The following is a 23841-nucleotide window of genomic DNA, read 5'->3' as shown; positions in this document are numbered from 1 at the left end:
GGAGCACTTAATCCATTTGCATTTAAAGTAATTATTGATAGATATATAGTTACTGCCATTTTATTGTTTATATTTTTGTCTTTTTTTTTCTTCTTCTTAAAGAAGTTCCTTTAACATTTCTTATAATACTGGTTTGGTGGTGATGAACTCTTTTAGCTTTTTCTAGTCTGGGCTTTTCTGTTCATCAATTCTAAACTATAGTTTTGTATACAGCCAGTATAGCTCATTTGGTTGGGCATTGTCCTGCAAACTGAAAGGTCATTGATTTGATTCCCAGTCAGGGCACATGCCTGGGTTGCAGGTTTGGTCCACAGTTAGGGTGCATACAGAAGACATCCAATCAATGTTTCTTTCTCACATTGATGTTTCCCTTCCACTCTCTCCATCTCTTCCCCTCTCTCTAAAATAAAAATTAAAAAATTAAATTAAGTTAAATTATAGTTTTGCTGGGTAAAATTTGATTGAATTTTGATCATTAATATTGAGTCTTCTAAGTCATTAACATGGTATGCCCCTCCATATGTTTAGTCATCTTTAATTTCTCTTAATAGTTTTTTATTATTTTTCTAGGTAAGAAGTCTTAACACATTTTTCTTAAGTTTATTCTTAGGTATTTGATTTTATGCTGCTGGAAATAGTGGGTTTTTAAAACTGCATTTAACTGATACTTGTGTATTGACTTAGAGTCTAGAGGCCTAATGTGTGCTGAATTCCTTTTTTGTCCCCTGGTTCTGTCTGTCAGTTAGCTGGTTAGCTAGTACCTCCCTGTTCTAATAATTTGGACTTTATGGGGAGCTGGAACATGAAAGAAAAACAGCATTCTGCTTTCATTTGAGCAGCATTTCTCATGGTACCTGATATCCCATGTTGGTCATCTATTTTAGGGAGCAACTCCCTGCCTTGTGAGCAAGAGAAGACTGCATGTCTAACAGGGCAGCCTCTGTTCCCCTGCATGATTCTTACACCAGTGGTTGTCTTAGCTCTGTAATGTGTGGAATGTGGGGAAAGGGCTCAGGAGTGGATGTTGCAGCTCATCTCCCAGCTTGGTATTGCACATAGGGGGTAGCTATTTGGGCTTTTGATTGTGCCACCAAATTATGAAAAACTCTGAGCTCTGAATACAATTTGACTGAGGTATGTTATCAGCTCTTGATAAGTAAATTTTAGTGTATTTGGTAAGATATTCTTTACAACTTGAGGTTTGAAGTTGGCCTTTTTCTAGGTTTTTTAAAAAATTATTTTATTCTTTTTCTGTTTTCTTATGCTCCTTGTTGCTTTGATGGATTTTATAGAGAAGAGCAGTAGTGGGGGAGGGGAGGAAAAGGCCTTTATTCTGCTATATTTAACTTTTATTCTCTGAGTGATGATATGAATGGTATCCTAATGACTTTGATCAACTCAAATGAGTAAATATTTACTCGCTACCATTTCTTTAAGCCAGGTCTTTTATTTTTAAGTCTCTTAGCCCCTCTTTAAACCAAAGAGGCCCAGTGTGTGCTATGGTGTCAGCAGTGTCAGATGAGGGTGACCTTAGGTGGCAAATCCCTGCCAGTGCTAGCTCTAGTTACCCATAATACTAGCTTTTGTTTTTGACACAAATTAATTATTGCATAATGGTAAATAAAAACCAGATATTATGGACTTCCGGCCAAGATGGAGGCCTAAACAGACACGCTGCATCTCCCTCCACAACTAAGAAGGAATACAACTACCTCAAAACTAGAAACAACCAGAAGTTCCAGAAAATCAAAGTGCATGAAAGTCCAACAAACAAAGATAAAAAGAAGAAATACTCATCCAGACAGGTAGGAGGGGTGGAGCCGGGGCGAAGAGGACATAGCATGGTGGTGGCAGCAGCGGCAACGGCAGCAGGCCAGCGGAAAGTGCAGTTACACGTTTTAAAAAGTGGGGAGGGACACCTGGGGAGCATTCCCAGTTCCTCATCAGAGCAGCTCACTATCCCAGCTCCAGGGAAAATCAAGCTTCATTGCTTTTGATTGTGCAAACCAATGGGGGTTGAGATGGAGGCAGAAACTGCTGGTCTCAGCAGAGACGGCTTGTTTAAAGGGCCCCCACAGTCCTAGAACATCCACAGACCCACCCACTCTGGGAACCACGGCCAGGGCAGCAGCTAGAGGGACACCAGTCTGGTGTTGAAGAGGGAGAAGTGCTTGGAAAAGGGGCGAATGCTGGGCAAGCGGCATTGTTCCTTCTCAGACCCCTCCCCCACATACAGCGCCACAATGTGGTGCAACCAATCACCTGTTACTGATGAATACCTAAGGCTCTGCCTCTTACGATGTAGTAGGAGTGACAGCTCTGCCTGGGATGCGGAAGCAAACAAATACAGGAGACTTCCAGCCAAGATGGAGGCCTAGACTGACACGGTCCATCTCCCTCCACAACTAAAAGGAATACAACTACCGCAAAACCAGCAATAACCCGAAGTTCCAGAAAATAAATGGAAGTCCAACGTATGAAGTTATGAAGAAGTGGTGCTCATCCGGACAAGTAGGAGGGGCGAAGCCAGGGAGGAGAGGTCAAGCTGTGCTGTCCATGGAGGCAGCAGTGGTGATGGCAGTGGGATTGCAGTAAGCACAGGCACCTGTATTTAAGGGGAGGTGAGACGCGTCTGGGGACCACCCCTGGCTGCAGACCAGACCTGTCAGCTTGCGATTCCAAAGCCGGGGAAAGCAGACCTCCAGTGCCTTGGCCTGTGAGGCCCAGTGGGGGTGGGGACAGAGGAGGAATCTCCCAGTTTCTCAGCGAAGAGTGAATGGCAGGAATCCATCTTGGACCCCCACCCCCACAGAAAACACCCAGTTGTGATGAGTGCACAGGGCTCCACCCCCTATAGTGTAGGAGGTGTGAGAGCCCTGCACAGGAAGCAAAGGTAAACACAAAACTGTCAGGTTGGCACAGATCATGATAGAGATCCCAGTGACGCAGCTGACCAGAGAGCAAATTTCTAATCTAACAAAGCAGCAGATAGGAAATCTTTCTCAGGCACAGTTCAGACCTAACAGCAGGTCTTAAACAAGACAGGGAAGAAATGAAGCCTAGTCCTGCTGAAATGAACAAAAACACATATTAAACTAGTGGTGAGGGCAAGAAAACCAGGGATCAAATCAACAAATCGGAACATAGGGAAAGAACAAACAGTCAACCAGTGCAGAAAGAGGAAACAAGAAGTGAGGAAAAAGAGGAAAGTCTCAGAAACCTCTGGGACAGCTATAAGCGGGCCAACATCTGAATCATAGGGTTGCCAGAAGGTGAAGAAGAAGAACTAGAAATTGAAAAATTATGTGAAAAAATAATGAAGCAGAACTTCTCTAACTTGGGGAAGGAAATAGACTTACAGGTCTAGGAAGCACAGAGAGTTCCAGAGAAACTGGACCCAGGGAGAACCACACCAAGACACATTAGAATCAAAATGTCAAAAATTAAGGATAAAGGGAGAATCTTAAAAGCAGCAAGAGAGAAGAGAATTATGTACAAAGTGGTCCCAATAAGACTGTCAGCTGATTTCTCAAAAGAAACTCTACAGGCAAGAAGGGACTGGCAAGAAATATTCAAAGGAATGAAAAGCAAAAACCTACAACCACAATTACTCTGTCCAGCGAAGCTGTCATTCAGAAAAAAAGGGTAGAGAAAGTGTTTCCAGGACAAAGTAAAACTGAAGGAGTTCATCAGATCCAAACCACTGTTATATGAAATGTTAAAGGGACTTGTTTAGGAGAAAGAGGATCAAAACTATGAACTTTAAAATGAAAACTATCATAACAACCAACAACAGAAGCTAGGGAACCGAAACAAAGGCAAACTAAGTAAGCAACGAGAGTGGGAAAAGAATTATAGGTATGGGGAACATTATGGGGGGAGGTCAACTGGGAGAGGGAAGGGTGGAAAGGGCGGGAGATGGTACAGGAATTAAGAAGCATAGTAGGAGGGAGTGGAGTAGACAGGAAGATGTTGAGAAAAACTATATGCACAACCAATGGGCATAGACTAAAGGGGGGGGGGAGACAACTGAAGAAAGAGATGTCACTGGGTGGAGGGGAACAAAGGGAAAAGAAATTAGGACAACTGTAACAGCATAATTAATAAAGAATATTTTTTAAAAAGAAGCATAGTAGGAGGGAGTGGAGTAGATAGGAAGATGTTGAGAAGAACTATATGCACAACCAGTGGGCATGGACTAAGGTTGGGGGGACAACTGGAGGGAGGTATGTCACTGGGTTGAGGGGAACAAAGGGAAAAGAAATTGGGACAACTGTAACAGCATAATCAATAAAACATATTTTTAAAAAAGATGTCAAAGAAACAAAAAACAAAAACCAGATATTATGATTAGGGTTCAGTGATTCTTCCATTTTTCATTGCTCAACAGGCGTTTCTTGAGCACCAGTTGTGTGCTTGTGCTTTCACAGGCCCTGGGGATAGAGATTTGAATACAATGTAACCCCTGATTTCAAGTTTGCATGTGCTTGAAGAAGACACAGGATCTTTTCTATGTGATAAAAAGTGAGAGCAGTGGGGGCAGAAGGCTTTGGGTGCTGGAGGAGAGACACTGAGCCAAGTTAGAAATAATGGGCTGAGAATGAGCAGTCAGGTTTTGGATTCCCAGCAACCAGTACAGCAATTGGAACAGAAGGCCAGAGAAGACAAACTGTATAGGCTCTGTTTTATAAAAATTTCCACTGTCTCTATTTTCTATTTAAAGAACACTTTATTTACTAGGCAAAAGTAGCAGTGTTCTGTGATTAAGAGATAGACAGGGCTTTAAGAGGCATATTTCATCAAGTCATTGGGCAAGTAACTGCTGTTTCCCCAGCTCATCACAACAGTGTGTGGCATGTAGCAGATGCTCAATAAATGTTTGTTTATTGAGTGAGAGAATGATTGGTGAGCTCAAGCTCCCCCTGTTGGTCTGGGCGGGGTGGGTTGCCAGACAGGGGTTAAGTGTCATCTGAGGCTACCTGGCCAGCCTGGGAAAGGACTTGGCTAGGCCTGCCACCCACAGGCAATAGACTACTTTCTTGTGAGCAGTGCTGGCATCATGGGAAACCACAGCACAGGCAGGAGTAAAATTGCCTACAAGGGGGAATATGCAATTGACGTTCAGCAAGAACCATGCTCTTACCGTTAGTTCTGGTGAGTGAGGTCTTTGGAATAAATGAAGCACCAAGTGAGGGTAGATTGTTTACTCTATTGAAGATAGTTCATAAACATTCCTAAAAGTTGGGTAAGCATTACCTCAAGCAGCTCTTTCTTCTCTCTAGCCTCAGTTTGTAGAAGCAGCAATGTGAAGTTTTGCTGTGCTGTTGAAGAAACTTAAGTGTGAAAACCTGGGCTCTTGGCTTTTTGTCTGTGAGATGGTACCTTCTGCCTGTGTGACCACTGAGAACCTGTCTAAACTGGGTCTCTCCTTGTAAGTGGCAGTTGTCCAGCTCACGTTCCTGTCACATGGATTCCCATTCTGGAATGGGGGTCGGTGGGTTTCATGTTATGCTGACTGAAGCAGGGTGAATATGTGGTGTGTGTTAGAGACAATGGGAGTGCCCTGGTCCAAGGTGGAGACTTTCCTTGGCTTGCTCTTATTCTGTTCTTTTTCCTCACGTACAATACTGGGCTTGCTCATGGCTTCCTGGATTCAGGGCTCTTCTTGCTCTTCCCATAGTCATTGGTCTTTGTCATTCAGATGCTCCACAATCTCCTTAAAAGGATAGTTTTTATTGAGGTTTTTTTTTTTGTGTGTGTGTGCGTGCCCTACAGTGTTCGCTGCTGCTCAGTTTGCTCAGGAAATGGCTCCCTGGTAACACAGCTGGGTCTCTTGGTATGCTGAACCCCTGGTCTTGTCTGCTTTCTCCCTGAACACTCTTGTTTACTGAAAGTTGGAGCTAATGTCACTGAACATTATGGTAGTGGTTCAGCTGCCCATCACCACCATAAGGCAAAATCTAGAGGCAGAGGCTGGTAAGAAAGATGTTTTTTGTTTTTTGTTTTGTATTCAGATACTGCACAGTCTGGGAGAATGGCGGACTCTTGTATCAAAGCCCATCTCCTCTAAAAAACCCAGAAAAAACCCAGCTGTCTTCAGCAAGATGAAGACAAAAGACAGTGTAGAGTTACTGTTCCCATTTAAAGTACCACCTTTGGGACCCACAGGCACCTGCTGAGCAGTTATCCAGGTAGCTTAGCTTGTTCCCAGTTGCTCTCCGGCTTCAGGGTCCCTTCTGTTCCCGTGTGTGGGGCCAGTGCTGCAGTTCGCCATTGGGCTTCTAGGGTTCCACGGAGACACTGGGCAGTGTGTTCACCAGGTGGGCAAGAGAGTGTTTCTTTCTTCCTCTGGGTCTATCAGCTCAGGTGTGGGATGGACCAGGTATTTTCTCAGAATGACCAGTTAACGTCCTAAACTTTCATGTGCTTTGGGTGGGTCCACTTCCCAACCAATCCCTTCTTTTCCAGGCTAGACTGACAGGCCACTTTGGTCCAGTACCTCCCCCTGCAGCCATTTTAACTTCTGTTGTTCATGTGCCTGCCTTCCCCTGGTCTCACTCCTAATCTGGTACCAGAAGGGGGTAGGAGGGCTTTTTTCCTCTTATTCAATTATCCTTCTAGCCTTGCTTGTGCTCAATGTAAGAACTTCCTCCTTCTGCCATCTTGGCCAGGGGTGGAGGAGCATGAGCTCAGTTCATTGTGGAAGTGCTGCAAAACTCAGTGTCATTGCCATGGCCTCAAGTGGTTCATGAAAGTATTTTCTGGCTGCATGCCAAGCCCTCGGTGCCCGGAGGAGCATGGCTTGGTGCAGAAGCATCTCCCAGGTCCCATCTGCATGGCCTAGCTCCATCTCCCTTGTCAGCCCCTCCCATTTCCTCTCTCTCAGCCCGCTCCCAATGGTCTGGGCAGACTATCAGTATCACTAAGGTATTATTTCAGTCAGTCTATCAGTCAGTCAATCAATCTGAATGCTTTCATGTTTTCAGGCACTGATCTAGACATTTGGGAGACATCAGGAAACAAAGTAGAAAAGTTTCCACCCTTTGTAGTGCTTATATTCTAATGAGTGGAGGGGGCAGGTGATACACACTTTTCATAGTTATGTCACTCAGATAGTGTGGTAGAAGATAATATGTGATCCAGATAAAGAATGTATAGAGCAAAGTGATGAGGAGCTAAGATGTGGGAGCTGGGCAGGTTGCAATATTAAATACAGTGAATAGGACAGGCCTGTAAGGTGAGTTTTGACCAGAGACCTGAAGTAGATGAGGGAGTGGCCAGTCAGATCCTGGAGTAAGAATGCTTCAGGCAGAGAAACGAGTTAGAACCAGGCGGGGCAGGAACATGCTGGGTTGCGGAGAGGTCATTGAGGAGGCCCCTGGGGCTGGAGTGGAGTGAGCAGATACAGCGGGTAGGGAGGAGGGCAGCCCATGGCACCTTATCCATTAGAAAAACATTGGCCTTTACCCAAAGTACAACAGATAGAACAACTCTGGCTGCATGTCAAGAATGCTGGGACAGAGGTATAGGTAGGGGGACAGGAGCGTATGGGGGTCTGGCCAAGACATTTTGGTGGTTGCTTCCTGGTATAAACCTGAATGCAAATCCATCTTTTATTGCAAAATGGACCAGGTCACTATCAAATGACCCTCGCACCCCCATAATAGTAGCTCAAGGGCAGTATCTTACAACCTCTTCAACCCCACTTTTGTTGTGGGTTGCACAGATTATTCTGGGGGATGGACTATATGGCCACTTGTACATGATCACCCACCACTTGATCATGCAAAAGAAAGAGTCTTGTGATCATCCTGAGGTCTTGGTAGGGGGTTTGCCTGTCTGCAGACCAACAGAGCTCTGGGGGTAGTTGGGCAGTGTCCATAGCCTGTCTGGAGCTAATGAATGGTTCTCAGGTTCTACAGAAGACAAAGAGCTTTCAAATAATGGTACATGCTTTGAGCACCCGAACTTTGGTGCAGCTTTTTGTAATTTGCTGGGAGCCAGACCTTATAATAGAGAATATTGGAGGCTACTGTTCATGCAGCACAATGACTATTGCCACGCATTTGCTGTGAATTGCTTTCCCTTAAGCTGCTTATGGGCTACATCTTAAGTCTCATACTTAAGCCCACTGGGTCAGCTAGATACCCAGAAGGTGCCCAAGAGCACGCACCCCGTCTGAACATAGGGCTAGCACCTCTAGGAGAAAGGGACAGCCCAGCCTTGGCATTTCTCGGATTTTCCAGAGAAGTCAAAAATCTAGGTGTTCTGTTTTCCTTTTTTTAATTTTTGAGGGCTCCTGATTTAAAAATGTTGGTAGCCAATTCTGATATTTGAATAATACTGTATAGGTTAAACAAAAACTTCCAAATTTTATCCTTAGATAGCCATTTTGCACATTTTTGGTCTATGCAGATAAAATACAAAGTTTTGTTGATTTGTTTTTCAAACTGCTTGGTCCTCTTTTCCTTCAGTGATGACTGAATCCAACATCCTATCACGAATTTTTGTAGTATAGTACGTTATATAATCTTGTTAAGAGTGGGAGAGAGTTTGGAAGCTATTGGAGGTTCTGTTGAAGTGAGTTAGAATATATATCCATTAGTTTTGACCCCCTCTTCGCTGCAGCTCTTCTGCCTCGGTTGTAGTGTGATGATAAAAGTGAGTGATGGAAAGATGAGTTCTCAAGCTGGGTTAGTTTAGCTCCATGGCTGTGGGTGTGGTTGCCAGGCTTCTGTGTGACAGAGGTGCTCTAATTAAAGTGGGATTGGTTTATTAGCAGAGCTCTACTGGGCACATCTTTAGCCACTTGGAGGTGTTAAGGGGCCTGGGGTATTGCTAAAGAGTGCTAAGGCTCAAGATAATTATTGCCTGACTTTGGGGAGAATGACAGATTGGTCCTCATTGTTGCTATAAACTGGCCTGCAATTAAAATGGCACCCTTTGTTTAATGTTCCTTGTTGAGGGGCTCTCACCCCGACCCTCAGTTGCCTTGCCGACACTCTTCTCTCTGTGCATTTCCAGGGCACTTCCTGTGAACCTTCACAACCCTCGGCAAAGCCTGCTGATTATTCAGCTGCGTGATTTGCATTTGGCTTTGCCCTAATGATGGGTTGCCTGGGTCCCTCCATTTTCCAGCTGTCTTTTTGTTTGAATTTGAGTTTTCAGTTGACATGCTTTCTGGCCTGAATGTGATCTAGTAAAAGAAGGTATGGTCTTCAACCAGACCTGTATAAATATTTATTTAAGACTACTGTTGTATGAATGGTTCTGGGAATGTAGCTGTTATTACCCTCTTGACATTTAAAGGAAAGAAGAGAGTGCCAGGCAAACAAAAACTTGGGAGGCAGTTTGTCCCTTAGATGGAGTGACTTTTTGCTTGTGTTCCACATCCTGACTTGCCTTGATTCTCTACCATGCTCTGGTGAACTCTTTGGAGAATTAGAAACCCAGTTATGTAGGAGACTTGGCCTAGTGAGATGGATTTCAGCAACTTGGATATAGCGAAGGCATTTAAGGTAGTATAATTTCCTGCTAGCCAGAAGCATTCATGAGCTCACAGCACAGCCTATTCCCATATGTGCATCATAAATCTGGTTTTTGCTGTTGTTTTATATCTGTGGCTTTGTTGTTATGACTTGGGTAATTTTTTCCCAAATAAATTTTATTTATTTTTTCTGACTTGAACGGCCATATATGATGAGTATAGAAAATGTGGAAAATACAAAAAACTTGAAAGGAAAGAAATTCACTCAAATATTTCTACCCACCAAAGATTAACTATGGTTATCAGTTGTGGGATTTTTTTTCTAGTTGTTTTCAATGCAATTCTTTAAATGTAGTTGTATCATGAAGCTAGTTATATCTCATATATTATCTTGTATCTTAACAGTTTGTACTAATTTTTTTGCTCAAACAGTAGGGAAATCTATGATCTCATAACTTTCCTGTTCTCCCTGTTGCTTCAGACTGAATGGCCTCAAACATATCAGGCACTTCGCCTCAGGGCCCTTGCAAGGACTCATCCATTACTGGAAGGTTTTTTTCTCTAAGTGATGGCATGGCTCCCTCCCTCACTTCCTTTAAGTCTTTGTTCAAATGTTACCCTCTCTGTAAAGCCTCTCCTGACCTCCCCATTCAGTTTGCACCTATATTAGCCAGAATGCCTCCTAACCCTAACCCATCATTTCACAGTACTGATGGCACCAAACATACCACCTATTTATATCAATATCATTATTCTAACTAACATGCTAATATGAGCATTAACCAACACTTATTTCTTGTGAACATTTTAAATAGCTACATGTAGCCTATTTTTTTAACGAACCATACTTTAGTCATCATCCTACTGCTGGGCATTTAGATCATGTCCAGTGTTTTGCTATTATAAATTACATAAACCTACTATGAACCTTTTATGTATAAAGTGTTTTTCTACTTCTTAGACATTAAAAGAGATTCTTGGACATGAGATTACTCTGTCTAGGTATATTGTATTAAGACATTTGGCTGTAAGTGATGAAAACTCAAACTGGCTAAAACAAATTAAAAGAAATTATTAGTTGATGTATTTGAAAGATACAGGGCATGGACTTCAGGTTGGCCTAATTCCAGAGGTTTAGCCCATGTCATCAGTGGTCTGACTTATATCTAATAAAAAAAATTATGTATATTATGTATATTTAAAATATATATATATATATGGTGAGAGAGAGAGAGAGAGACATCAATTTGTTGTTCCACACATTCCTGCACTCATTGGTTGCCTCTCCTGCATGTGCCCTAACCAGAGATTAAACCCACAAACTTGGTGCATCAGGATGACACTCCAACCAACGAAGCTACCCAGCTCAGGCTGTATCTCTTATCTTTAATCTGCTTTCCTCTATGTTGGCTTTATTCTGAGGCAGCCTCCTCCCATTTAGGGCAAAATTACTAACCGAAGCTTCTCTTTTCATCCTACCAACTCAACTTACAATCTCCTGCTAGAAAGATATCCCATTCTCAATATTTTCAGCAAAATCTCGGGGATTCTCACTGGCTCACATTGAACTGTGCCATCTCTGCATCACTCAGGCCATAGGACAAGGATACACTGGAGTGGAGATAATGGTGTTGTCCCACCCAGACCACCTAGTCTGCGGGTAGGGGAGGTAACATTTCCCAGAGGACACTCAGGGCACACTTACCCACACAGGGAACAGATACTGGGCAAGCCCCAAACTACAGATCTTCATTTTACTTATGAACGTGACATTTTAAAAGACTCTGTGTCTTAGTGTAAAAAAAAAAAAATGTTCACAAAGTGAGAAGAGCCCAGTCACATCCTAAGCACACTCTTTTGGATGCATAAACCCAACCTGATCACCACTGAGCAGTAAAAGGCGGGAAAGCAGGCCTCACCTCCCTGGGAAATGAGGCTCCAATGGCCTGTAATTGCTTGCTTGCCTCAGAGGCTGTTGGTGGCCACTGGCTCCCTAAGTGCATATTTAACTTATGAGCAACGGAGACAAGTTCTAAATGTAAGGAGCAGAAAGGTTCTTGCAAATTTGCCTAAGGGAGTCTGACAGCAGTGGTCTCTGGATGAATTTGGAGGCTGCTGACAGCCGGGTGCTGCCTTCCAGATCAGCTGTGGTGCTTGTTAAACAGGCTCTGCACTGAGCGCTGACAGCCACAGAGACTTTGTGATCTTCAGCTCTATGGCCCTTGCCTTGACCGAGAGCAGTGTTCATAGGAGAGCTCTGTGTTCACGGCTGCCCAATTGCCTGTCTGTCCACTGACCTTGCCAGCTTGCAGTGTAATTGTCTGAGGGTGAAAGGGCCCTTGTCTGTGGTCCACTGTTAAATTTGCACCTGTCTTAAAGGCTCTGCTGGACTTTTGTCAGATTGGTGGTGGCTTTCAGCTACTCTTAGCCAAGCACATGTGGGACACCTCCCTTGTAATCCCTGCCTTGCTGGGTCGCTCTGGCTCAGACCTGCTGTTCTTAAAGTGAGACCTATTTTTTTTTTTAATAACTTATTTATTTGTTTGTTTGTTTGTTTATTTTATTTTTAGAGAGAGGGAAAAGGAGAAAGAGAGGGAGAGAAACATCACTGTGTGGTTGCCTCTCATTTGCGCTCCTAACTGGGGACCCGATGTGCAACCTAGTCATGTGCCCTGACTGGGAATCGAACCAGTGACACTTGGCTCTCAGGCCAACACTCAATCCACTGAGCCACAGCAGCCAGGGCTTGAGACCCATTCTTAGTGCAAGGGAAGTTGAAAACATCCTGGTGAAAACCCCACATTTGCTCTCTTTCTGTGAGAACAGGGGCTGTCTAACCGGAATTAGGATGAGTCACATGCAGTGACAGGCCAGGGAAAATAGCATTATTACTTTACACTCTTCAGAAATTCCTAAAAGTCCTCCCACCTCTTTCGCTCGGGTCCTGTGTTAATGACTATTAGCTATGTTGAGCCGGAGAGTTGCCTGCACAGGGAGACTGCCTGAGCCAAGGCTGGTTGCGTGCCCTTCCATGTACCCTGGGTTATCCATGCAATTTTTTGGCATTTTGTCCCTTTTCATCTTGTCAGGGAAATTTGATGGAGTCAAATTTGAAATAAGTAATCCATGTTAATCTTTCCCTTCTATGAAGGACTCTGGATTAACAGTATTAATATTTCACTGGGAAGGCTGAACTCACTCACACAAACATAACTTTCCAGTATAATTTTTTTGAGTGCTTAAAGTCATGGACATTGACTCTGACTGAGTCCAGGAAAGAAATCTCACCACTCAAGGCTAGCTCCTTTGCTGGAGACCAGAATCTCTGAGACAAGCATCCTTGTTTCCTCAATATGATCCAGTGGACATCCACCTCTTTGAAATCTGCCCACTGTATAAATATTTGGTATTAACAAATAACTCAATTAAAACTTTTTAAAGCAATGGCTTACTGCTTGGAGAGCAGGCCATCTTCTGTGACGGTGAGTGCCATGCTTTTCTGGCTGTGCCCTCCTTGCGGTGGTGTCCAGGCCGAACAGCGCAGGTAGAGGCAGAGCAGAGTTGCCAGTGGGGCATCTCTTCCTGATCTGTTGTATATTTTGATGTTAGTAGGAGCTCAAAGATGTTAGTAGGAGTTCAAAAGGGTTCCACTGCTGATAAAGAGGCAACTCACAAAAAGCACAGAGTCAAGATATTCTAAAAACAGGTTGTCAAGGAAAAACCAGATACTCACTTTGACTGGTATTATACAAGTCAATTATCAGTTTAATTAATGGTTACTGAGCACCTACTGCAAGGCAAGCTCTGTGGCCTTTAGGGCATCTTGGTGCTCTGAGCAACCCCCTGAGGGATTTGCTGCCTTTTCTGCACATGCCAATGTGGTCTGTGATTTGAGTTCCTTTGGGAAGGCCCAGTGCCCCTTTGCACTGCATGCCGGTATTGCCTGTGAAACCTACCATTGGGCACTCTATACATCTGGCTCTGCTTCTGCTATGCTGGTAAGAGCATCGGTGAGGAAAGCTGGAGCAGCCCATGTCACAACAGAGAGGGTCGGGAACTTAATGGATTATATTACACAGCCTGAGGACTGGACTGTGGCTGAGTCTCAGAAGGTCTTGGGTACTTCAGGGAGCCAGAGGTTCTTTCTGCTCCAGAGCTGTGTTTACCGCATGGTTATCTCTCTGCTCCTCAGTCTTTATAGCAAACCACGGCCAACACTAGCTCCAGTGATTGCAAGTTTTGATTCCAATGACATAAATTAACCAACTAGATTCTCTTAGTTTCAATTCCTAATTCACAGCAAATGAAACATGCTTGCTTCACATTGGGTCATGTGACCCTTGTGGCTGGGGATGGGGTACAAAGGACTGTGGGTAGGACAGAGAGCAGGTCCCTGAGAAGGGACATGCGGTGAGCTGAGTGGCAGCATTGACCTGCACACCCCATGCCCCCGCCTCTCTCAGTGTGTGAATGAGCGCTTGCAACACATGTGCCTGGAACAGCCCACTTCGGAGCTTTACTGACCCATTGAGTCTGGTTTCATTTTTTGTTGGAGGGTGGATGTATTCTTGTTAAATATGGAGAATTGACTTTATTAAGTCAAATTGAGAACAATCTTTGAAACTGGACATTATTTTGGCATAGAACAGATCACAGAATCAGGCAAAAGTGCTACCTAATTGACTTATCCCCCAAAGGTAGATTTTTGAATATGGATAAATGTTTTAATTATAATTGTTACGTCTACATTTGTAGATGTCTATTGTTTAAGATCATTTGTTATTGTTTTTCTTAACAGTTTTAATGAGGTTTTTATTGAGTATTATTGAGGTCTACATTAATTTTAAGCTCTAATGGGCTAGAGATTTTTTTCAACTGCCAGCAATGGCACGTGCATATAGATACCATTAATTACTTTATTCTGGGGTCAGTTTGAGTGATTGCACTTTTACTTTGAAAGTTTACTATAGTTCCCAGCTCTCTATTCCCAGTCACTAAATTATCAAAGTCTCAGCGGTCATTTGATTGACAGCTGCTTAAGCATTTTCATTCTGAAACTGGCCCTTTGGTGCTCAGAACATGCTGGGAAGGGAAGTTGTTGCAGGCGGAGTCTGAAATCTTCACTTCACTCTGCTTTTTTTAGTTCTCAGGGTTTACACCTACAGTTAATTTTTAACTTTATTCTCTTGGAAATTTTAAAAGGGCATCTCAAATATATTAATATACTCACAAATGAGAGAAAATATCTATAAGGTCTTAAAATATTCTGAATAATATTTTCTTTCTTTTTAGCTGTCTCCGTTATGAGGTACAGCGCCTCTGCTTTTGGGTTTGCAGTAAGTAACCTGATATGTACTTTTATGAAGTTTTGCACGTTTTTCCTGAGCCCACAGATCTCACCCTGGGCTCTCAATAAGAAGAGGGTGGTTAGCAGATGAGAGCTTAGCATGACAAACATACCTTTATTGGAAATAGCTTCTATAGGAAATTAGAATTTACTAGAAGTAAACTGCAATGGTGCTGTATAATTCTCAAGAACAGATTAGGGGACCACATTTCCCACATTGATTGAGAGGATGATTTAGAGTTTTAGCCTTTAGTTGCCCCTCAAAGTTGTAGGTTTGAACGTGGGCACACCCTGGATCCTTTGCTGTGCAGGCAGAAATGTCGGTGGTGAAGAGTGGGGCTGTGGTTGCTGAGATGCGCCAGTCTGTAGCCTGACTGTGGGAGCCTGGGCTCCCAGCCTGCTCCTGGTGGGAACTGGAGAGAGAAAACGGGTCTCAGATGATCCACAGGACAGGAATGTTAAAGACTTGGGCGAAGTTTCCCCACATCTCCTCAAGAGAGTGCTTGTAATTTTTCAGATGACAAATGTGATATGTATGGCACAACTGCTCACACAGAGAGTTCTTGTAAACGCCCCTCCTTTGTAACTTTAGGGTTTCCTGTACCTAAGGGTATGTGTTTCTGTTCCCAAACCCACTTCTTCCTTTTGTTGTGAAACTTAATATTTGGAGGGTTGCAGATTCTTTTCAGAATCTTTTGAAAAAGTAGACTGTTTCTCCAGAAAAATGTACACACCTCACATGCACTCTCTCTTTCTCTTTCGCACACTCCCCTCTTTCCCTTTTTTCCCCTCCCTCCCTTCCTCCCCCCTCTCCCATTCACTCCTTCATTCATACAAAAGGACTGAATTTTGTATACAATTTCAAAGTGTTTGCAGACTTCTCAGAGCCCTTGAGTGACCACCCTTACCTGGACCCCAGGTAGAACAAGCCCATTGAAAGCCAGAAACAGATCCCTCATCCCACATATTTTACTTGGGATATACAATTAAATGCTCAAATGATCTTGCTTGCCACAGGGAAACCAATTACAGCGTGTTAGAACAGTGTAATCCCCCCATGTCTCCAGAGTGCTGGGAGTCAGGGGCCTGGGAGCAGCCCCACCACACCACAGAGTGCAGTTTCCTAGGCTGTGGGAGCAGTGTGAAATAGGAGAAGAAGGGTCTGGCATGGGGGGTGTCCTGGGCTCAAGGTCCCCAGGACCCACTGCGAGGAGGATGAATGGCCTGTGTCATAAGGATGCAAACCCTCTTTGCTCTGAGGTCACTTGCTCAGATGTTCCGAGTCACAGAATTATTGCCTTGTGTCTTCACGGTTGTGTCCTGTTAACGCTGGAAAACCACTAATGCCATGTCTCCTTCTCCTAGTTTGATGCCATCCTTGATGTCCTGTCATCGGCGATTGTCCTGTGGCGCTACAGCAACGCGGCTGCTGTACACTCTGCCCATAGGGAATACATGTAAGTGGATTTTTATCTTCTTCCAGACTGCAGAACCCTTGCAAATGAAGGACGCGTGATTAGGTTGTCAGCACAGCTTATTCTGTAGCTCTGGTCCGAGCGACAAGAATAAGGTCCCCAGATTGCCTTAGAGAATGGCTGGCTGGTGTGATTACCAGCCATTTCCTTCCACAGTGGTCAAGGAGATGGATGTCCCTTTATAACTCTGTTCTCTGCCTTTGGATCTGAAGTAAACATTTTTATGCTCAGTTGCCTTTTTATCCATCTGTCCATCCACCCATTGATTCATCAACCCATCCATCTTTCTATCCTCTTTCCCTTTGTGTTTTTTTGGAATTATTGTTCCCTTCAATTTTCATGCGTTTTTCTTTCTTTTGGAGTAAGCTGAGTTCTCCAGTGGAATTTCCAGAAGACATCTTGAAGGCATTTTAAATTATTCTACTTGTAGCTTCCTGTCCGTAGCAGAGGACGTTGCTTGCCCCAGTCTCCACATCTTGTGGGGGGATACCTTTGTCTTTGAGGGATTTGTGTTTGTGCCCATAAAACATGTGTCTTTTCCAACATTCATCTCTATTTGTAATCCTCAGAGTGATAACAGCACAGGCTCCAGAGCGATATTTCTTGGCTTTGAATCTCAGCTTCCCCATTTATTATATCTGACTATGGAGGCTACTAACTGCTCTGTGCCTTGTTTTCTTACCTGGAAAAGCAGAAAAGCAATACTTCCTTTATTAGGGTTATTATGACAATTATACAAGTGAGATATAATCATCACAGTATGATACACACACACACCCACTTTAGAACAGTGTTTGGCATGTAGTTCAGTAAATCTTAGTTGTCATGATTATTAATTATTAAGGGGACTCCCCTAGGACTGAGCCCTCACTGTTCATTAGGGCAAGAGTATTACCCCACCTCTGCAGCTTTTTAACAGTTGAATACAAATGAATAAATGCCCCTTGCTGTGGATTGTGGTGGTTCCCAGACAAAAAGTACTCTTGGTAAGGACGTTATATCATACTCACACATACAAATGTTGTGATACAAATGTTGGATGTCAGGGACTCAGGAGTAATATATCTCACATTTCATGGCCAATTGGAAAGCTTTTGAAAGATGACACCATAACTGATTCACAAATGAGAACAAATTTTAATTTAGTTAATTGTTGGCTTTAGGTAGAGCACAAAACTTCTTTTAAGTGTTAAATATTTATTTTAATGCACTTTAGCTTTTTGAACAAATATAATTAAAAAATAAAAATAAAGCATAAAAATTTGTGATACCACAGATGGCATTGTTTAGGGTAAGGTTAACTTTGAAAAAAGCGAGTCAATTTGTGGTTGAAAAAAATTAAGAAAACACTAGTAGTAAACTTATTTTGTAAAATTTCAAATGTTGGAACATAATGACCAATGTTAAACTAACACTGGTCTAGCTGAAAGAGAAGCTGATGCACCTACCCCAGCTATTGCTGGCTATTATACAAGAAATGCATGAGAATAATCTAGAGAGCGCAATCTAGAGATATGCTCAGATCTTGAGAGTGAGCTCCCGTCCTGCCAGAAGAACATATATTCTTTTGGTTCTGTAGTTGCACTGTCCCAAATGGTAGCTGCTAGTGGCTCTTTCAGCACTTACGTGTGGCTGGTACTAATTAAGAGGTGTCGTAAGTATACAATATATGCCACGTTCCAAAGATGTAGAAAGAAAAGGAGAATGTAAACATTTTATTAATAATTTTTAAAATATGGATTATATTTGGTATAAGAATATTTTGGATATATTGGGTTAAATAAACTCTTAAAATTAATTTTACTTCTGTTTACATTTTTAATGTGGTTTTTAGAAATTTAAAATTGCATATGTGGCTTATATTTTTATGGGGCCTTGGCCTCAAAAGAGAAAGCTGTTCTCTCTGTCTTTTCTTATTTTAGATTTAATAATCCTGAATTTGATTTGCAATTCCAGAAGGAATTGAGTTCATTGTTTCTCAATTTCTCTCTTCTAATTTGCTTATTGTAAATCTGATTTTATTTATGCTGAAATGGGATTCTTACATATTAGTCACAAAGCCACACATTAGTGTGGCTTTTCTATAGCGTTGGGATCTCTGTGATCATTTGCCAGGTGGCCTGGATTTTTTCCTAGATTAAAACTGATGACAAGAAATGTCTTTGGTTTCAACTGTTTTTAATGACCCCACAGCAAGTACTTTTTAAAAAATGTATATCTATATTAATGCCCAAAAGGCAAAATCTCACAGAGGAGTTGTTTTCATAATTCCAGATAATAGATCATGTGCTGATGCCAGAGAATTCATTCAGTCTTAATCTAGGGACTAAAACGGCACTCACAATCCATCTACTATTGGCTTTAGTTTAAAGTTTTAATCTCTGGCTCATTCCATGTAAATTAAAAATTCATGAAATCACTGCCAGCTGAGAAACTGATGTTTGTATATTAATGAGCATGAATGAATCATGAGAGGCAGAGCTAGAAAAGCTACTGGTTTTCAGTTATTTGCTGGAGAATAATATTTGAGAGGATGGAAAGATACCCAACTTGTTTTTAGTTAATTCTTCTAATTTTTCCTACTTTGACTCTAAGGCTTGGGATGAATATTGAGCTTGGACTTGCCAGTGCAAAGAGCATAGACAGCTTCCTCAGCCTTCTAGCTGCTCCCTGTGGCCATAATGCAGAGGAAGAGACTAAGCCTTCAGCACCACCACAGAGTAGAACCAAAACCCGGTAGTTTTGTTCTATTTTATACTTCGTTACTGTGGTTAAAAACAAACAAACAAACAAACAAACAAACAAAAAAACCCAAAGCACCTAACATTAAATTTACCATCTTAAACATTTTAAGGGTACAGTTCAGTGGTAAGATGTATTCGCATTGTTGTGAACGGATATCCAGAACTTTTTCATCTTGCAAAACTAAAACTATGTACTCATTAAACAACTCCCTTTTACTGTCCCCCCCCCCCCCCGTCCCCTGGCAACCACCATTCTATTTTCTGTTTCTGTGAATTTGACTACTCTAGGTTCCTCATATAAGTGGAATCATACAGTATTTGTTGTTTTGTGACTGGTTTATTTCACTTAGCATAACATCCTTAAGGTTCATCCATCTTGTAACATATGTCAGAATTTCTTTCATTTTTAAGGCTATGTAATATTCCATTGTATGTATAATCCATGTTTTGTTTATCCATTCATCTGTTGATAGATATTTGGGTTGTTTCTACTGCAGCTATTGTGACTACTGCTGCTATGAACAAGGGTGTACAAATGTCTCTTCATGACCCTGCTTTCAATACTTTTGGATATAGACCCAGAAGTAGGATTGCTGGGTCATATGATAGTATTATCTTTAATTTTTTGAGGACCCTCAAACTATTTGCTATAGCAATTACTCCATTTTGTAATGCTACCAACTAGTCATTCATGTTTAAAAACTCGAAATTTGACTAGTCACCTTCTTGTGGTGGGGCATATATGTGTGGAGAGGGCAGACCAGGTGTATGCATGGTCAGGATCTTCAACAGGCAAGTAAAATAGAAAGGGGGCAAGAGAATCAAGTTTATTTGTAAGGGAGGGATCTAGGAACATACCAGAATATTCAAAATGGGTAAGGAGGGATGGGAGGACAATGGCAAGGTTAATGAATAGTCATGGTGGTTTAGAAGTCTCGCTTAGCTTGACAGCTGTTGGTGTGGGATACTGACTTGAGAGTGGCATGCTCTCACAGGTGGTTCATTTCTTTGTGTGGCTTTAGGGTAGGAGTGGGTGGCTGAGGTAGGGTGAGGACAAAAGGTCAGGGACATGTGTGAGGCCAGGTGTTGGCTGGATGCTCCACGTGGGACTGAGGAGGTGTCTGCAAAATTTATGGAGGAGAGGAAGAGAGTGAAACAGGTGCTGATGTCCTCAGTGATTGAAGGGGAGGGGCCAGGGCATTGGGGGCAATGACGAGGAGGTGTAGTGGGTGGTTTAGCCTGTGGGTGACTGGGAGTACTGAGGGAGAAAGCCAGAGAAACTGGTTTGGAATTCACCCAGAGGAAGACAGGCTTTGAGAATGTGCACCAGAGAGGAAACACAGCCACCAGCCAATTCAGAGGTCAGGGAGGCAGCTTTCGCGGGGAACAACTGGGTTTTATTGGGCCAAGAGGTGAGGGGAGGAGTCTGAAAAGAGTCTGAGGATGTGCAGCCTGGGAGTGGGATGGAAGTTTTTGGGAGGGAGGAGCACAGGACGCCACCTCGGGAACACAGGGGAGTACAAGTGTGGTTACAGGGCTTGAGCGGTGGCAGTTGTCCCACTGACAGCGGCTTGCTGTGAGGACACTCAAACAAGAATGAAGCACTATCTGTGCACTTATATTGTGAGCTCTAAGTTTCATTCAGTGAAGAAAGCATGGAGCAATATAGTGTTTAGAGTCTTTTCTCATTTGTTTTAGTGAAAGATTTGCATTTACACACATTTGTTGAGACATAAAAAACAATCTCTGCAAGGACACAAAGGAGACTGGCAGCAGGATCGCCTCTGGGAGGAGGACTTGGAACATAAGAGGAGGGAGACATTTCCCATATATCCTTTAGACCAGAGCTGTCCACTGGAACTGGTTGGGCTAATGGGTCTGTTCTGCATCTGCACTGTAAGTGGTAGCCACTAGCCACATGTGGCCAGCAAGTACTTGACATGTGGCTAGAGTGACTGAAGAACTGCAATTTTGACTTAAAATAGTCATGTGTGGCTAGTGGCCATCATGTTGGACAATGCCTCTTTAGATGGTTTGATTGTTTTTAGTATATTTAAAAAAAGACAATGTTATTAACAAATCAGAGTCCAGGGGATTTGGAAATGAGAGAAGGATATGGAAGGAGGGAAGGAGTTACTAGAGTTGGAGGGTGTGGGAGAAATTAGTGTAGGAGGAACTTGGCGAGGCCAAGTGACCCAGGGAATTTGACGCTAGTCTCAGCCATCCTCCGCACTATGTACCATGTAAGGCCACAGGAAATACAGCCTCCTGCTGCCGTCAGCTGCAGAGGGCCACCGGATGCTTGCCACAGAAGGTACAGATTGATGCTCATCGGGGGCCTGTGACATATGATTGCAGCACAGGTGGGAGGCCCCAGGGAGGCTTCCCAGTCCCAGCTGTCTCTTTGGGCCAGCAGTCAGCTCCCTGAGACAGAGAGGTGGGGGCAGATGGGAGGCTGCTCACCTTTGCAAGCTTCTAACTGTGCAACACTGGGGCAAAAACAGCCTGGGAGGTTGTTCTCTTGCTCCAAATGGACCTCCAAATGGCATGATGCTCAGCAGCATATTTGAGAGCTCTGGAGGGGATATTCTTAGAGAGGCAGAACTCCTTTGTGTGTCTTCTCACGTGAGATAAACGGGCTCACTGGTTCTCACCCCGGCGGGGTATTTGCTCCGTTTTCTTTTCCAATTTGCTGAGCCCAATGTTTGGCCTGAAAACCATCAGTTGACAGAATAGCTTGATAGTCTTTTGATGACTGGTTTCAGCAGTGCCCTTGTTTTTGGAATCAGCTCCAGAAATTGTAAAAGAAAAGTAACTGGTGCAGTTAAGAAATGATGGATTGGTAATTTGCTTTTGGTGTCTGATTTAAGGAGACTTGCAAAGGCAATGCGTTATATAAAGAACGTACTAAAATACAAGGTCTGTCCAGAAGGTATCCAGCCATGTGATATGAAAATCAGAGACATTTATTGAAGAAGATCCAAGATACAAGAAACATTGTACATATGACAATGATGCCTCAGTCCCCTTCAAAGTAGGCACCTTGGGGCCTCACACAGTTCTCCCAATTGCCATCAGCTGCCCCATCATATTTTCCTGAATCTCATCAATGCTCTGAAATCTCTTCCCTTTCAAAGGTGATTTTAGTTTTGGGAAAAGCCAGGAGTCACAGGGCGCCAAATCTGGGCTGTAGTGGGGCTAAGTCACCTGGGTGATTTGATGTTTAACCAAAAATCTCTACACAGGACATGATGCATGAGCAGGTACATTGTCGTGATGAAGCTGCTGACCACCAGTTGCCCATAGCTGCGGCCTTCTGAATCATGAGAATAGTTTTCACAGAAGAATGTTCAAGCTTAATGCAAAATTTGATGCAGATTCATTGCTCCACTCACTCAGTCATTTGACACATTCTCACTCAACAGTGTCTGCCACCCCCGCTGACTAGTATAACGAAGTCATCGTTGTTCACATTTAGATACGTATTCCCTCCCTCTGCCTTTGGGGAAAGTGCAGAAACAGCCTGACGAACATGGTATGATACATATGACAGTAGTGGGGTGAGTCCCTGGCTGTTTTGGCTCAGTGGATTGAGCGTCGGCCTGCGAGTGAGTGTCGCTGGTTCGATCTTCCAGTCAGGGCACATCAGAGAAGGAAAACTCTGACTCCAAAAAACCTCCGCTGCCTTGCGGCATACCTCTTCAGGGGAAAGGCTAAGGGAGTAAACCCCGACAGAAAATCCGGAGCCGGAGTCCCTAAGGTGGTTTGACGTTGTAGTCATCACTGACTCCAAAAAACCTCCGCTGCCTTGCGGCATACCTCTTCAGGGGAAAGGCTAAGGGAGTAAACCCCGACAGAAAATCCGGAGCCGGAGTCCCTAAGGTGGTTTGACGTTGTAGTCATCACCGGCAACTCCTGCGGCGCACCTGAAGCCAAGCTGTATTGACTCTGTCTTTCCCTTGGACCCTTCAGCTGCGAAGAGAGGGGGGGTCTGCTGCATGGGCAACAGCAGACCCTCCATATCACCCTGCCCAGGCTCTGTAGCTTCAGCTTCACTGGAGAGGACACTCCAGCGTCATCGCAAGATGTCGATTCAACACGGGAGGAGACAGATACCGTGTCACTCCCGAGTCAGACTGCACAGCCATTCTCGGCGGTGCAGATAGACTCTTAAGAAGCTACACCATCGTCTCTCGAGACGGACGGCTGCCGATACGATACGATACGTTGTTCACATATGCGCATTCTAGTCCACTCTCCTTGGCTGCCAGGTTACATCGATGCTGTGTAAAATGTTCTTGTTATATTAATAATAGCTGAACTTTTTCTGGACAGACCTCATTGTATCATGTCTGCCCCTCTTCTCATAGTGTGTTTGATATGACCCTAAATTGAGCGCCCTGGGAAAGTGAATTGCGCATCCTCCACATTTGTCTAGTGCTGTTAACTTGACAGAGCTCCTGAGTGTATTTTAGCTCAAGAGCAGATCCTGAACTAGAAGAATAGATAACTTTGGAGATGGCTTCAGTGACTGATCAGAGCCATTGTAGAAGGCAAAGCCTTCATAGCGGGAAAAGATCTCAACTGCCTTTAAAAAGGTTGCATTTAGTCTTGCCTGAAGGTGGAAGGGAGGTGCCTTCTACTGCCATGATGTATGGAACCTCCATGACACTGACATGACATTAATGATTGTGCTGCTATGGGGAGGACATAGTAGAGAATGGAGTGTTGGCTTCCTTGGCCCCTGTTATAAGTTGAATTGTGTCCCCCCCAAACATACATTAACGT

General features: G+C 43.4%; 1 protein-coding gene across 2 annotated transcripts in view; it reads left to right on the top strand.

Annotated features, from left to right (window-relative positions):
* Positions 1 to 23841, top strand: part of TMEM163 (transmembrane protein 163) — a 221801-nt gene that overhangs the window by 124576 nt on the left and 73384 nt on the right. For both annotated transcript variants that reach the window (XM_090267036.1, XM_090267025.1), the window contains 2 exons: positions 14780 to 14823; positions 16200 to 16291. In XM_090267036.1, the coding sequence (XP_090123162.1) occupies positions 14780 to 14823; positions 16200 to 16291 (136 nt within the window). The remainder of the gene's footprint in view (positions 1 to 14779; positions 14824 to 16199; positions 16292 to 23841) is intronic.

This window comes from Furipterus horrens, unplaced genomic scaffold, assembly GCF_987537825.1.
Source record: "Furipterus horrens unplaced genomic scaffold, mFurHor1.1.pri manual_scaffold_1, whole genome shotgun sequence".
Lineage (NCBI taxonomy): Eukaryota > Metazoa > Chordata > Mammalia > Chiroptera > Furipteridae > Furipterus > Furipterus horrens.
Note: the sequence above shows the minus strand (reverse complement) of the source record. Positions and strands in the feature narration are given on the sequence as shown.